This window comes from Boleophthalmus pectinirostris, unplaced genomic scaffold (assembly GCF_026225935.1).
Source record: "Boleophthalmus pectinirostris isolate CB_2022bp ecotype Guang Dong unplaced genomic scaffold, ASM2622593v1 HiC_scaffold_18, whole genome shotgun sequence".
NCBI classification, from domain to species: Eukaryota; Metazoa; Chordata; class Actinopteri; order Gobiiformes; family Gobiidae; genus Boleophthalmus; species Boleophthalmus pectinirostris.
In genome coordinates, this window is record NW_026571133.1 from 15080845 (window position 1) to 15094932 (window position 14088).

Below are 14088 nucleotides of genomic sequence, written 5' to 3' on the forward strand. Positions count from 1 at the left end.
GGATGTGATATTGCACCAATATTTTGTGTATGAAAACAACAACAACAATTAGGTGTGTGTGTGTGTGTGTGTGTGTGTGTGTGTGTGTGTGTGTGTGTGTGTGTGTGTGTGTGTGTGTGTGTGTGTGTGTGTGTGTGTGTGTGTGTGTGTGTGGTGCATGTGTATATGTGTGTGTGTGTGTGTGTGTGTGTCTGTGTGTGTGTGTGTGTGTGTGTGTGTATGTGTGTGGTGCATGTGTATATGTGTGTGTGTGTGTGTGTGTGTGTGTGTGTGTGTGTATGTGTATGTGTGTGTGTGTGTGTGTGTGTGTGTGTGTGTGTGTGTGTGTGTGTGTGTGTGTGTGTGTGTGCATGTGTGTGTGTGTGTGTGTGTGTGTGTGTGTGTGTGTGTGTGTGTGTGTGTGTGTGTGTGCGTGTGTATGTGTGTGTGTGTGTGTGTGTGTGTGTGTGAGACCATAGTAGAGCAGCAGACCCTCAGGGGCTAGTCCTCCGGTGCGTCTCCATGGAAACACCTGGGTGTGTTTGGTTGTCATCCCGTGTGGGAACACTGTCATTATGAGGCCAGTCATTAGACTAACATGGGGATTACAGCAGCACCTCATTTGCACTCCCCTTTAAGATAATGAAATGGACTCATCCCTCAAAATCACATGAGATAGATTTTCTGACCTTTTTCTATTTGAGCCTCTGGTCAAGCGGTGGATCGACAAGACAGAACAAGACAGCACAAGAAAAATGTGTAAAATGACAAATTGTATATTGTGCAATACCAGTTCTAATAGGTGTAGAAAAAAGTGTGTTACATGGTCGATTAGGCCGATGATGTAACTTATCCTTGGGTTTTACAATGATGATAAAGGATATCTTTTCAATGGGAAAGGGTCCTCTAAATTTTGCATAACAGGAAGTGAAATGGCGGAGAGACAAAACCACTGTAGTGTATGTGTAAATTTCTATTGTACTAAGTTCAGCAGTGTGTTTACTAATATAAATGACCAGATTCAATATTTGTGGAATTTTCTCACTCATGAAAATAATAATAGTTTATTGCTCTCCATTTGAGTATTGAGTATTAGCCAGGCTGGCGTCACCTAGTGCTTCCGCTCAATTTCATTTCTCTCCAGTGACTAAGTCAGGAATCGGAATATACGAGACGGTTTGCAAGAACGCCGGAAGTGCGAGTCCGGTCAATCAGCGAAGAGCCATGCATTCTGTGTTGGCAACGATTCCCAAGACCGAGGATTTAAAGCTGGAACAAAGAGAACGTTTGGTGAATTTTATCAAGGGGAAAGATGTTATTGCCCTTCTTCCTACGGGATTTGGGAAAATCTTAATATACCAGTTAGCCCCGTTAGTGGCGCATTACATAAATCATGACCAAATAGCAGTGATTGGTTAAATAAAAAAAAGTGCCTACAGTCGAGCAAACAAATTCTAATGCTGCAAGGTTAGACGGTTTCTACGAAGTGAAACCAGTTGATGAATAAGGCTAATTGAGTATAAGACCACATTCTAATGTAGACTGCCTATGAAATACAGTACTTATTGTATTTTGTCAAGTAGAGGTGATGACACTTTGGATATGCAGGTGATATTATTCCTTCTTCACAAAAATGCTAACATACATGAACATTCAAACAGACAGTGGCTTCCTCTTTTCTTTCCTTTTTTAATGAGAGAAATTATTTAGACACAGCAGCTCACACATCACAATATAATAATAACACAGAGCAAAATATAAATGGTAATAATAAATTACAAAGTACAAAAATAGCAAGAGACTGGTGTCAGATAAGGCATAATTATATAAATGTATAAGTACATGTTCCAATAAAATACAGAAATATATCTCAGGTATACAGAAGAGGTCATGAGGAGGAACAGTGCAGAGATGAAATAATGCTAGTTAACAGTTAACCTTACTCCCATCATCCCAGCATCACTAAGGAGACGGATTGTAAACTTCCCCATGAACTCTTTTGTTGCATTGGGACCACAATACACCATCTGGTCTGAGTGTTGTCTGCATGATCTCTGGGGGAAAGTCCAGAGCATGCCTTCCTGTCCTGGTGAGGCTTTGTGTTGTTGCCTCTGCTCTGATTTCACAAACTGAATACACTGGCTCTGGATCCTTCTGGTGATGTTTACGGCAGTTCAACATGTTTCAAGCAGCCTGGCCAACTTTCTTAGAACTTGGTTGTGTCTCCATCTGTAGCGCCCCTGGGTCAAAGCTAAGCTAAACTGTCTCGAGGTTTTGTCTGTGCAGAAAAGGCATATCTAAAATAACATTGGCATATGGATTTAGCTTTGAGCTTTGTTGGATCTGTCATGTTTGTATAGGTCTAAATTTGTTACATGTTTTATACAGGAAGTTGTCAACTGGTCTAAAATTTTCAATGCAGTTTCTTCTTTTGAGCAAAAGTTAAATAAATTAAATCTTCAAGCACTGGCTATAATTTTACAGAAAGAAAAAAAATGTTATAGTCTTCAATGAAATAAGTCAAATTCAAGACATTTTATCTTGTGTAGATTACATGTTTACAGTGATTAGGTTATTTTTACCATTTGAAATAGTTCCACATTTTAGCTTTATGTAACTGAACCATCTTGTCCTCCTAATCTTCATAATTAAACTCTTTTACATCCATAAAAAGAGTGATTTGTTTATATCCTGCAGCCTAAACTGATCCAGGCCAAAGCAGCCGCCTGCAGAGCTCGAAGCACAAACCTTAGCAGACTGATTAGAAAAACACTTTGAACATGTCATGCTTCAAACCCACACTACAGTAAACCCGTTTACATGAGAGATATGGGAAGGGCCAAAATCCCACATTACAAATGGACCCCAGTATTTTCTGAAAAAGACCAGGGATTATAATATAAACCTCTTGTGGGGCTTAACATCTTATGAATATTCTGCCCCTGGCAAGAGAATATCCTAAAACATGAGCTGTCTTAAGTGAGGGAAGGGTCCAAAACATTATATAACTCAGCTGTATTTGATATATGTTCCAGTGTCCTTGTTTGTTTTGGTTACCTTTTAATTTGTTTCTGTCCTGTTTAAGTCGTTTTTTTTTTTACAGTCACAAGTTATTATGTGACTTTTTGAGTCAGTTGCAAGTCTGGATAAATAAGTAAAAGTATTCATGATTTATTAAAAAACCACCACACAAAGCAGAAAGGTGCTTATTGGAAAAAATAAACAGGCTATAGCCTTTGTATTACAACTAAGTCTCAGTCCAAAATGTCTAGAACCCATCCAAAACATGGAGGAGTCAGTTAAAGGTGCATTTTGTAATTTTTCTGTATAGGGGTACGCAGCCTACTTTTCTTCACAGATGTTATTACTGTTATTACCACAGTACAGAATGGGATTAAATTTACTGATCTCCATGTAGACAAGCAGGGCACACCATCAGGCCATGTTTCGGTCAGATCTGTGGAGAGGTGAGCTTGTCCACTTGAAAGAAGAAGGCATTGACAAGGCAGTAACATGGAGACAATCAAGTGGCAGGCAGATCCACACTAGAAAAGTTATTGTTAATTTACAAATATTAGCGTCGTTTCATTGTAAATACAGAGGTCTACTTGTGCGTATAACCAGGGGGCTATAGTTGTTTCCACTGTCATGTTCATTATATCTGTGACAAAATGAGGTCTGACTGTCTCATCAGAAATTAAATAAGACTGAATGCCCCTCCCTCCTCTTCATCTCCACCTCTCTCTCTCTCTCTCTCTCTTTCTCTCTCTCTCTTTCTCTCCGTCTCTCTTTACTCCACTCTCTGCTCTGAGCATTTGGAGTTCCCCCAGACTGGCAGAAGTGTGTCGGTGCGTGCACCTGCTCACGCCGCGATGCGCGCTCACAGCCGGAGACAAGAAACAAGCCAAAAGCGGGATTTTTACTCACAGGATTTCAGAGTAGGAGAAGCACATGAAGCACGCGCGATGGAGTGAGGAGCAGACGAGTACAGGTGAGCTCCCGCGCGCTTTACGACTCCCTCTTATGTTTTTGGATTAATGTCGCGTTATAACCTACTGCTACTGCACTTTTGTGCTTACTTCCCATTTCTGCCCAGTCTAATTGTATATTCCAACACGTTTCATTTGTCTTAAAAATAATATAAACTAACTACTAACTATTTTATTCATTTTAATTAGCCTTGATGCACATGAACTTGAATATGAATTAAGCCAAATAACATGTTATAATCATATAATTTACTAATAATTAATGCATTTTTACCCTTTTTTTTTTTTTGTATTCGAAAAAAAAAAAGAAACGTTCACTGTTGTGGGAGCCTTGAAGTGTTTAAGACATCTGGACATTCTATACAGATGACCTATGTTCACCTCTAAAAACCACAGAATGACACCCATAAAGTATGTAAAATTGTTTCCTGTGGGAATGTAATTAATGACCAATTTCAGTCAACTCAAACAAATTAATAAAAATAAATAAATAAAAAATCCATGAACCATTATCCAGAACCATTCTCATTCTGCTCATTCTGTTAATATTTTGTAAACTGCCTCACTTTTGCAGAAACTGTGACAAACAGATGTTCCATCTATATTATGTTTTTTTTTTTTTTTTTCAAAATTTTTTTTTTTTTAGTGGCTCCCATCTGCTCAGCGAACAAGATCAAGGGCAGTTGGACAGTGTTTTACAAGTTGAATAAACAATACAGGGAGCCTACTTCTAAGTGATGTGTAGCAGATATATTCAAGTTAAGGTTGGCGCTTCTTGTCCTCAGTGGAATATTAGTGGTTAAGGTTATTCAGACTACTACTGACAAGGAAAATCTACATGAAAATGAGAATGCAGTATTATGTTGACCAAATACATACTCTGCCTGTACTAATGACAAGACAATTCATTTTCATGTCAAAGTAATAATACTAAATATGCACTAGTTGAATGCCTGATCCATGAAAAAGAAGTAGTATACAAAGACATATATCTCTTCAGGTGTTCCTCTTGGTGATTGAAAAGTATTGGAGCAGGTAAAATGAGAGGTGAGAGCTGCTTCTTTGGGAATGCAGAGCAGCGGTGCGGAACACAGACAGACAGACTGTTAAAGACTCACTCAGCCTTCTCATATTTACACATGTGCTCATGGTTTAGCTTCTATTGTTTAAGGACTAAGTGAGATTACCACAGAATAAACAAGAGGTCAGAGTAAAAGTCATGTTTCTTGCCTTTTCTTCATACTATCAGATATGCTGTATGACCTTGGTAGAAAAATATGACATTCAAATAAATTGCTTGCGAAACTCTTGCTTTTCTCCCTATAGCACCAGCTTTATGAAGGAACACAGATGTTTTTTCTGTGACCAGTTGACTTATAGGACCTCCCCGGGGTCTTCAAGAGGGACACAACTGGGACACCTCCATAGAGAAAAGTGGGAAAAAGTGGAGAATGCAATCGAGAAGTCATTTCTTCTTATATGCTCTTCAAACTTGTCCCTTCACTATTTAGTCATTTCCAGGCCATGTGTAATCTTTCTGTGTAGACTGCATGTTTTCCTGTATATGGGCAAGTGCTCCCATTTTCTAAATTCTGGAAAACATGGATAGTAATAATCTAGACAATAATGTCCAGGACTATTAAATTCACAAAGGTATCCAAGAAAATTTCCAGACTTCCCAGTAAAGGATGCTTCAGAGAGTTGGGCATTGCACACTGACCTGAAACTTGATAACATAATGCTGGTCAATCACAAATATCAGCCTCTAAAAGTGAAGCTCATCAATCTTGGACTAGCACACCTGAAGTCAGGAAGTCTGGCAAACCCTATTTCTCCAGCTTCTCAGTCTACAACAACCTCAGGACAAACTGCTGGACAGAGGAATATTCAGCAGGAGGTACTTCTCCAAGATGGAGGATGGGTGGGCATTTTGAATGCCAGAGGAAGTATTACAACTACACACAGGAGGTGCCATGTGACTGCGCAGGCCCACTGAAAGGGTTTGATCTGGATGAGGCTATTCAGTGACACCCTACAGAAATTATGTTCCCTGAATTCAGAGACAGGATGGGGTTTCTGAACCTGGAAAGAAAACTCCTCCACATAGTCTTCTATGGCTCTGAAGAGGTCCCACAAGAGATGTCCAATGATGTCAACCAGGTCAAGGAGATGCCTCAAACACAAAACAAGTCCAGTTCACTGTGCACAGGGTATATATCCACTGAGAACGATTGCATGGAAGTGAAGATGGAGAGATCTTCAGTGAGTCACCACCAATCCCCAAACAAACAGCTCAGCCAGAAGAGGCCCAGGAGGAGAACTGCTGGATAGAGCTTGACCACCGGATTGAGTGCATTGAGAGTCAGACAAGGGACACATCTTCCCCCAGTTGTGTCTTGGAGGTTTTGCAGAGTGACAATGGCGACGGGAAAGTTGCACATTCCAATCTCTCAGAGAGTCCTGAAGACGTCTCGAGCCAAGTGGAGGATGTGTCACCCCCCTGGAACAGTCCAGAGCAGGAGATGAATAACGTCAGTGAGGAGGAAGAGCACCAACTCCTCTCATCACTCCAGTGTCCACCACATGCTTTCAGCAGTCAGGACCTTCCTTGGAGAAATGTGGCTGTTTCATCCAGAAAGTGGTATTCAAGGTGCAGGATGAAGGAAAATCTTTAGTCGTGAGAATAATATAATTAATTTTAGGCAAAATTTATCAAATATAATTTTCTTATTTTTATTATTTTTGATTATCATGTAGTACAACAAATACATTACAAACTAATTAAATAAAAGAATCAACTTAAAATATCCTATTGTCTCATTTGCTTAATGAAAAATACATGCAAATAAAACATAATTAACTTAACAGTGCAGTTGAACAAAGCACTACTTTCCAACACACAACAAAGGTGTTCTTAGTACAGATGTTCACTCAAAAAACAAAAAAGGCAGCTGGTCAGGTTCAAATATACATGGGTAATAAATAAAGTAAATAGAGTCATGTTGGCCCCATAAATATAATAATCCCTCCAAACATAATAACAATACTCCACCAAAAAGAGAGTGACCAAAGGTAATGCCTGTTACATTTGTAGGAGTTTATTACATTTGTGGGTTTGTGGGTTCAAACATGTTGTACTGAAAATGCCTTATTTTTTTATTTTTCAAGCAGGTGACAGACCCTTTCCCAAAAAGGTTACACAGTGCACATTCAGTGTTGTATTGGTTTATTACAGGCTTGTGAATCAGAACAAAATGCAGTATAGTGTCCAAGCCCTGACCAAGCCAAACTGCATCTCCCACACCTCCTCACCTTGCAAACAGTAAAACATACCTTAACCTCAGACTTAACTTTATTTCTCTCTCCTTCAGTGAACCTGTGGAGACTCGTGTGGTGCTGATGTGTGCCTCTCTGTTCTGAGCAGACATCCCGGGCAGAACCAGGATGCCCCCATCACTCTCCAGAGGGACCCCCTGGACCTCAAAAATCTCACCCCTGATTCTACCTCTGCTCCTGGGCATCCTTCACTCTGCCGTTCCCTGCCCTTCTCCATGCCTTTGTGCCAGCGATATCATCTCCTGTAGCAACCAAAACCTCTCTTCCCCTCCTTTCAAACTCCCTGGTTACTCCTCACGTTTAGATTTGAGCCATAACATCATCAAGGTCTTGACTACTTCCTGGACCTCCCAAACTCTTCACCGCCTGACAACTTTAACCCTGAACTGGAATTTTATTTCTGAGATCCAAGACAATGCATTTGCACCAACTCCTCATCTCACCCATTTAGATCTATCATCCAATCAGCTCGCAGTATTGAACGCAGCCATGTTTACTAGCTTAAAAGAGCTTCAAGAACTGTTACTCTTTGGGAACCAGATTTCCACCATAGAAAAAGACACATTTCGAAGCTTGTTATATTTGCAAAGACTATACCTTTCAAGGAATTTGCTTACACAGTTTCCTATTGAACTTTATGAACAGCAAAATGGACCTAAGAATTTGACTTTTTTAGATTTGTCAGCCAATCATTTGTCACACTTGCCAGTACAAAAGTTACTTTCTTTACATGATAAAAGTGAGATTTATTTGCAGGATAATCCTTTAGTTTGTGATTGCCCTGTACGAGCACTGATGGAGTATTGGACATGGAAGCAGTACCGACCCATCATAGATTTTGGGTCGGGGTGCAAAGACGGAGGGGAGTTTGAGTGCAGTCTACAAGAAAATCCCACCGTACAAGATGGAGAAGATGTTTATGAGTATCAGGTGGACCCCGGGAGAGAGCTTTCAGTACCATGTCCAGGAATCTCAACTGCCCAGGAGGGGGCGCTGGTCTACTGGGTCACACCCCATAAAGTGTTGAATTCATCGGAGTATAATTCAAGCAAAGGTGGGTGCACTGGTAGAAGCTTGGATCTGTCAGATTTAGAGTTGGTGAATGCGCAATGAGGTATAATGAAAAAAACTCATCACCATGGTAACGTAAAGTAACCAACTCATGCAAACTAATAAGGAGTTGGGTTTTTTAATTACAAATTTTAAATAATTTGATAATTTAGCTTTTTATATTTGTACTTAATCTAAAGGTCATGTTCAATCACACTAAAATGCTGCTTTTACAATCACAAGATGGCCTCCACAATTGCCAAAGCAAGAAAGATCAATAATCACTCAGGTTTTATGATACCTCGTTGTAGGTGTGCTCAGAATACAGAGTAACTGCTGCCCAAAAACCTGAAAGAAAAGTAAAGTTTCTCCAATTATTCAAAAATGTTTGTTTATACTTTTTTCCCATCTGTTGGCCAAATATGTCATAGCGCATCAGTGACTGTCAAGGTACATTGTGCATTTGGACATGGTTCTGTTACACTGGGCTGCGTCATAGGAGGGGGCACAGGTTGTGATCTGCCGAGCCTAAAACTGTGATGAGTATGGACCAGTAATTAGACAGCTCCCTCACACTGTTGTTAATTAGTGTTTCATGCTAATTTGTGACTCTCATATAATTGCTCTCTATGAGCACCAAACCCAAAATGACAAATAGGACAAACAAAGGATAAATCTTAAATTCAGTACAGAATCTGACACAGGTTCCTTTTCAACCTTTCTTTCTTTTATTTATTTATTTATCTATATGCTTTAATAAACTTTTTTGTACATACATGTACATTTCAAATATAAAAAATAAAAGTAATTTTAAAATCATTTCATGATAGGTCATCTTTTTTCTTCATTTTTTGTTTTTCAGTATTGGTGGAGTTATTTGCATTTTGATTTTATAAATATTGTTTTATATACCAGGTGCCCTTCCTGGCTCTATTTGTTTAAGTTCAGCCCAGTAAGGAGTAAATCAGACCTGCAAATTAAACATTTAAAAATTATGCTATTTTATATGTTTTAAAAACATACCCCTATTGTGTTGCGTATTTAGAAAACGCTCTGTTCCACCTTGTGATGTCATGTGGTAATACAGGATGTGCTCCACTGTGTTTTTAAACTCCATACATCTTCGCTAGAATAATATGGATAATTTCAGCACTGGAATTGCCAATCTATACTGAACTAAAGGTAAAAGGTAGCACTACATTACATCACAAGGTGGGACATAGCACTTTGAGCTTTGGCGATGTAGATAGACTAATAATTCTTAAGCATGTGTGAATGAAATACAACACAACTCTAGGTATGTTTTGGGGAGGCAGCAACATAATTATTAATATAGGATCTTTACCATGTTATAGACTCATGTTGATTTCAAAGTAGTGATACTGTTTAATTTTGTTTCTTGATGCATTTCCAGACCCAACTCAGCGCTTCACAGTTCTCCTGAATGGCACTCTAGAGATCCACTCTGCCCAGATGGAGGACTCCGGTACGTACAGCTGCGTTGTTTCCCGTGGGCACCATTTTGGATCAGGCGAATCTCTGGAAGTTACTATCATGGTCGGAAACTCAAGTCTGACCTCTTCTGAAGACAAACATGACCGCAGCTCTGAACACTTCAACACAGCCTTCACTACACTAGCCTCCTGCGTGGTTAGCATAATCTTGGTGTTGTTATATCTCTACCTGACGCCTTGCCGGTGTGGTAGAAACGGGTGGCGCTGTGGCGGGCGGGCCATAGTGGTCTGTTCAGATCCCAGAGAGGTGGAGGAGGGGCAAAGACGAGCCAATGGGAAGAGAGTGGCATTTTTGGAGCCCCAGTTGGAGGGGTGTGATAGAAATGGGGCGCCGAAAAGTCCCGTTTTGACCCCAGGTTATGCTGGGACAGAAGGGATACTGAAGAATGGATCTAGGACAGTGGGACAGACCTCCACAGACTCGACTCATGTGGAATAATAAAGACTTCTTTTTAATCAGAAAGAAAACTGTTTATGTACTCATTCTATCCACTGTGAAAACATCTGTAAAATATAGACTGAGTTGGTGTTCATAACAGTGACTTTACTGAACCAAAACAATATAATTTATGAAGTGATTGGTGAGAGGAGAGTGAAAAAGTAGCCGTACACCTGTGTGCTATTCACGTTGTCAAAAATATTAAGTTACATTGATCATTTTGATGTGGCTAAATGGAAATAGTTATCTCAAAAGTACTTTTTTCAGTTGTCTGATGATGTTTTATTCCTTTCTGTTGCATTGTTGGGTAGTTAAACCTGTTAATATGTTGTATTTAATGTAAAGTGAAGTGCTTATACATACAAGTACATCAAAATTACTGATTACTGAGCCAACTGTGCACACTGCCTCTATGGGCCAACCTGACTCACATGGTTTTTGGAGGTATGGGAAGATAGAGGGAGAAGACGAAAACACAAAACAGGCCTTGTCCAGTCAGAATTCATTGCACATTATGAATCAAGTTTGTCAAGACTGCAAGACACCATTTAACAGATTGTAAAAAAGAACAGAAATAATGGGATTTTGTTTGGTTTCTAAGCAAGAAGGGATTTGCAACCACACTGGAAACAATTTCATATTTTATGTAGGGCAGGTTGGGAGTCTTTGCAGATCTCTCTAACTCTCAATCTTATAACTAAAATATGAAAGAGGTCAGTCATTTTTATTTCATTTTTAATACAGAAAAAAACATCATTTTTAAGTTTAACTTCACAGCAATTTTAAAAGACAGACAGATAACACATGGATCAGGGACATCATGGTTATCTTAAAATGAAAGTATTTCTAATTACCAGTATAGTATAGTTCTGAATGTGAGCGTGTGGGAGCGACAAAGTAATAATACAATATGGAATTTATAGTTTCACAAAAAAAATTCTGTCATCTTAAAACTGCAATAACATGGACCTCTACCGACCTCTACCTCTACTACTATAAATGTCACTACATTATTTGGTATTGTTGTTGAGAAGGTCATTCCATAACAATTCTCTTTAGAGACAATGCACTGAAAGTTTAGCATTCTGTAAAGTATTTCTTTATGATACCCCCAGGATCCACAAACAATTCATAGTTTACTACATCCACAGTGACTTCAATGGCTGCACAAGGACATGCAGCTTTTTTTTTATGTTAGCCAAGAAGTTTCCATGCTTTATTTTCAAGCACTAAACGATGAATCTTGTTTTTACCTCTGGAGTAAGACCTGTTATGGTTACAGTGCTTTTGTTTCCACCATTTCATTTGGCATCTGTGTCTGTTTCATATGGAAATACATGTGTGAAATATGTCAACAGTAAAACGCACACGTCAGAATAAGTAGGTGGTGTTTAAATGGAGAGGTTGGAGGAGCATTCAGCAGCAGAAGCGCTCAGAGGCGGCCATGATAAATATGATAATGCAGCTTCAATGACCCTGATACTGTCATTGCTTTGTTCTGTGTATTTCAAACCACGTCAGTCATGTTTGTGAATATATGTTGCTCAAACTTCCATGTTATGTAATATGTATATTGTTACATGGTGTGGGGAAAATGTGGAGGGACTGCTTTTTGTAATTTAGAATTAAAGATGTACTATGTAAGTTTTTGGTTGGGGGTCTGTCACCTGCTTTTTTCTATGGGTATATCATTGCTCTGCCTGGAATGCTTTTATAGCTCAAAAATGCCTAGAAAAAGCAGGGTTGCCTCTCCACAGATATGACCTGTAACATGATCTGGTTTGGTCTCCATGAAGATTACGCAATGCACCTTTAAGTAAGTATTGTCTGATTGCAAAAATTATGACTTCTTTCAATAGTTATAAGTTATAAGTTATAATAACATGGACGACTGAGCGTTAGTTTTTGTTTACAGACATTTTGTTTTCAAATTTAACTACCTGTCTACTCCCTGGCCAGCTGACATACATACTTTTCTAATACTATACAAGGCATAGTTTGGTGTGATTGACAGGTGGATTAAAGGGACAGTCCGGATTTTGGATTTAGGGCCTCATTTCCTAGTTAGCCAGAGTGTTGGAGACATGGAATATTTAAAAAAGTATCTACACACGTCTCCAATACTCTGGCTAACTAGGAAATGAGGTCCTATGTCCAAAATTCTGGACTGTCCCTTTAACTAATCAGAGAAAGCCAGGACCAGGAACATGGTACAAAAGAAAACCAAAAAGACAAAATGAACTGAACAACATTTTTGCTGAATCAACAGCAGTTAACACCAATTCAGGTAGATTTTGAAGTAAAGATACCAGAAAATTCAAGAGAAAAAAATGAGAGATGTGTGACACAAATAAGCATGAATGAATCACCAAAAACAGAAAATATGGGTTTTCTGTGAGCAGGGTTAGAGAAATAAAATTTCTGTGCTCCAGGTGATGGGTCCTGTACAGATGATAAATAAACTTCTCCTGTGTTAGAAGAACTCCAGTGTCATGCTTCCTCTTATCAACTTTCAGGATACTACAGTTTATTCTACAACAGCCGCTGATGCTATATGAGTTATAGTCTGATCAAAATCACCTTAAATCTCAGAATGTATTTGATTTTTTTGAGGTCTCTGTCTATAGCTCGTCCATATTTCTTAGACTTAGACCATCTTTACTGACTGATCTTTGCTCACACATCACAATATATTAAAATGATATAGCGCAAAAATATAAATGGTACTAATAAATTAAAAATAAGTAGCAGAAATAGCAAGAGACTGGTTTCAAAGAGGGCATAATTATATAAATGTATATGGACAGGTAAAAATAAAACAAAAAATATAGTGATACAAATATATCTCAGCTATATACAAGAGGTCGTTTCTCGTTTGTTCAAAAAAATCCTCCTGTCTTCACTCTCTCTTAAGGACCACCTCCAGAGAGTGAGTAGCCTTAATGACTTTTGACATTTGTGTATGTATTTATTTAGAATAACCCCTTGAGATACATGAGGTGGGCTCTTGTCACTTCACAGAATCAGGTTTGTAGCCCCCCGGAGCACCCCTTGACCCACTTCAGTCTATCCTGGTTTGGTCTGTTTGGAAAGGTGAATGCTGGGTCCTGCCAACCGCCGTCACCACCTCAGGGCAGAAAGTGTCCTGGATTTAACTGTCTGGAGAAACAAAGCTTTTAGCAAGTTTGGGAGAATATTTAAAAATAAAGGTGACTTCAGATAAAAAAGTGAGGGACTATGCTAAAAGTCTGATACATTACACTCTTAAAATTTCACCCATTTGCTTGTATAATAGATTAATAAGAGTTTTTTGAATGCACACATGTCACTGCTATTTTATCTCTTATTTCTCTCATCCAGAATCCTGAACATGAAAATCTCCCATTCCAAAATTCTAATCTATGTGTGACCTAAAACCCAGGATCATGGTGTGAAAATATGAAAAATAGTGTTACATCAGACATGGATTTAAACATGTAACCTCTTCAACAAATCTGACTTCGTGTCTCAATCCTCTTAAAAGGGCAAACCCAAAAAGAGCTTTATTTATCAGGCTTTTCAGGGTAAGTTTTTAAGCGCCATGGAGTTGATATTTCATTTTTTACAACTCATAGAAGACATATTAATCAGAATAACTGGTCAGCTTTAGTTACTTGAAGTTAGATTTTTAGTTACTTGAAGTTAGATTTTGAGTCCATGTACCAGGCCTACCATGCTATACAAGACATCTACTCAATGTCATGTAGGATTATAAAAATGTTATAGTTTTTAGAAGTTTAAA

The 14088-nt window shown here is 38.7% G+C and overlaps 1 protein-coding gene across 1 annotated transcript; it reads left to right on the forward strand.

Moving 5' to 3' along the window:
* Positions 1-3824: 3824 nt before the first annotated feature.
* LOC110161427 (amphoterin-induced protein 1-like) lies at positions 3825-11903 on the forward strand. The gene is made up of 3 exons (XM_055153884.1): positions 3825-3970; positions 7340-8358; positions 9769-11903. The coding sequence occupies exons 2-3, from the start codon at positions 7413-7415 to the stop codon at positions 10305-10307; spliced, it is 1485 nt and encodes a 494-aa protein (XP_055009859.1). The 5' UTR covers positions 3825-3970; positions 7340-7412; the 3' UTR covers positions 10308-11903.
* The last annotated feature ends 2185 nt before the right edge of the window (positions 11904-14088 follow it).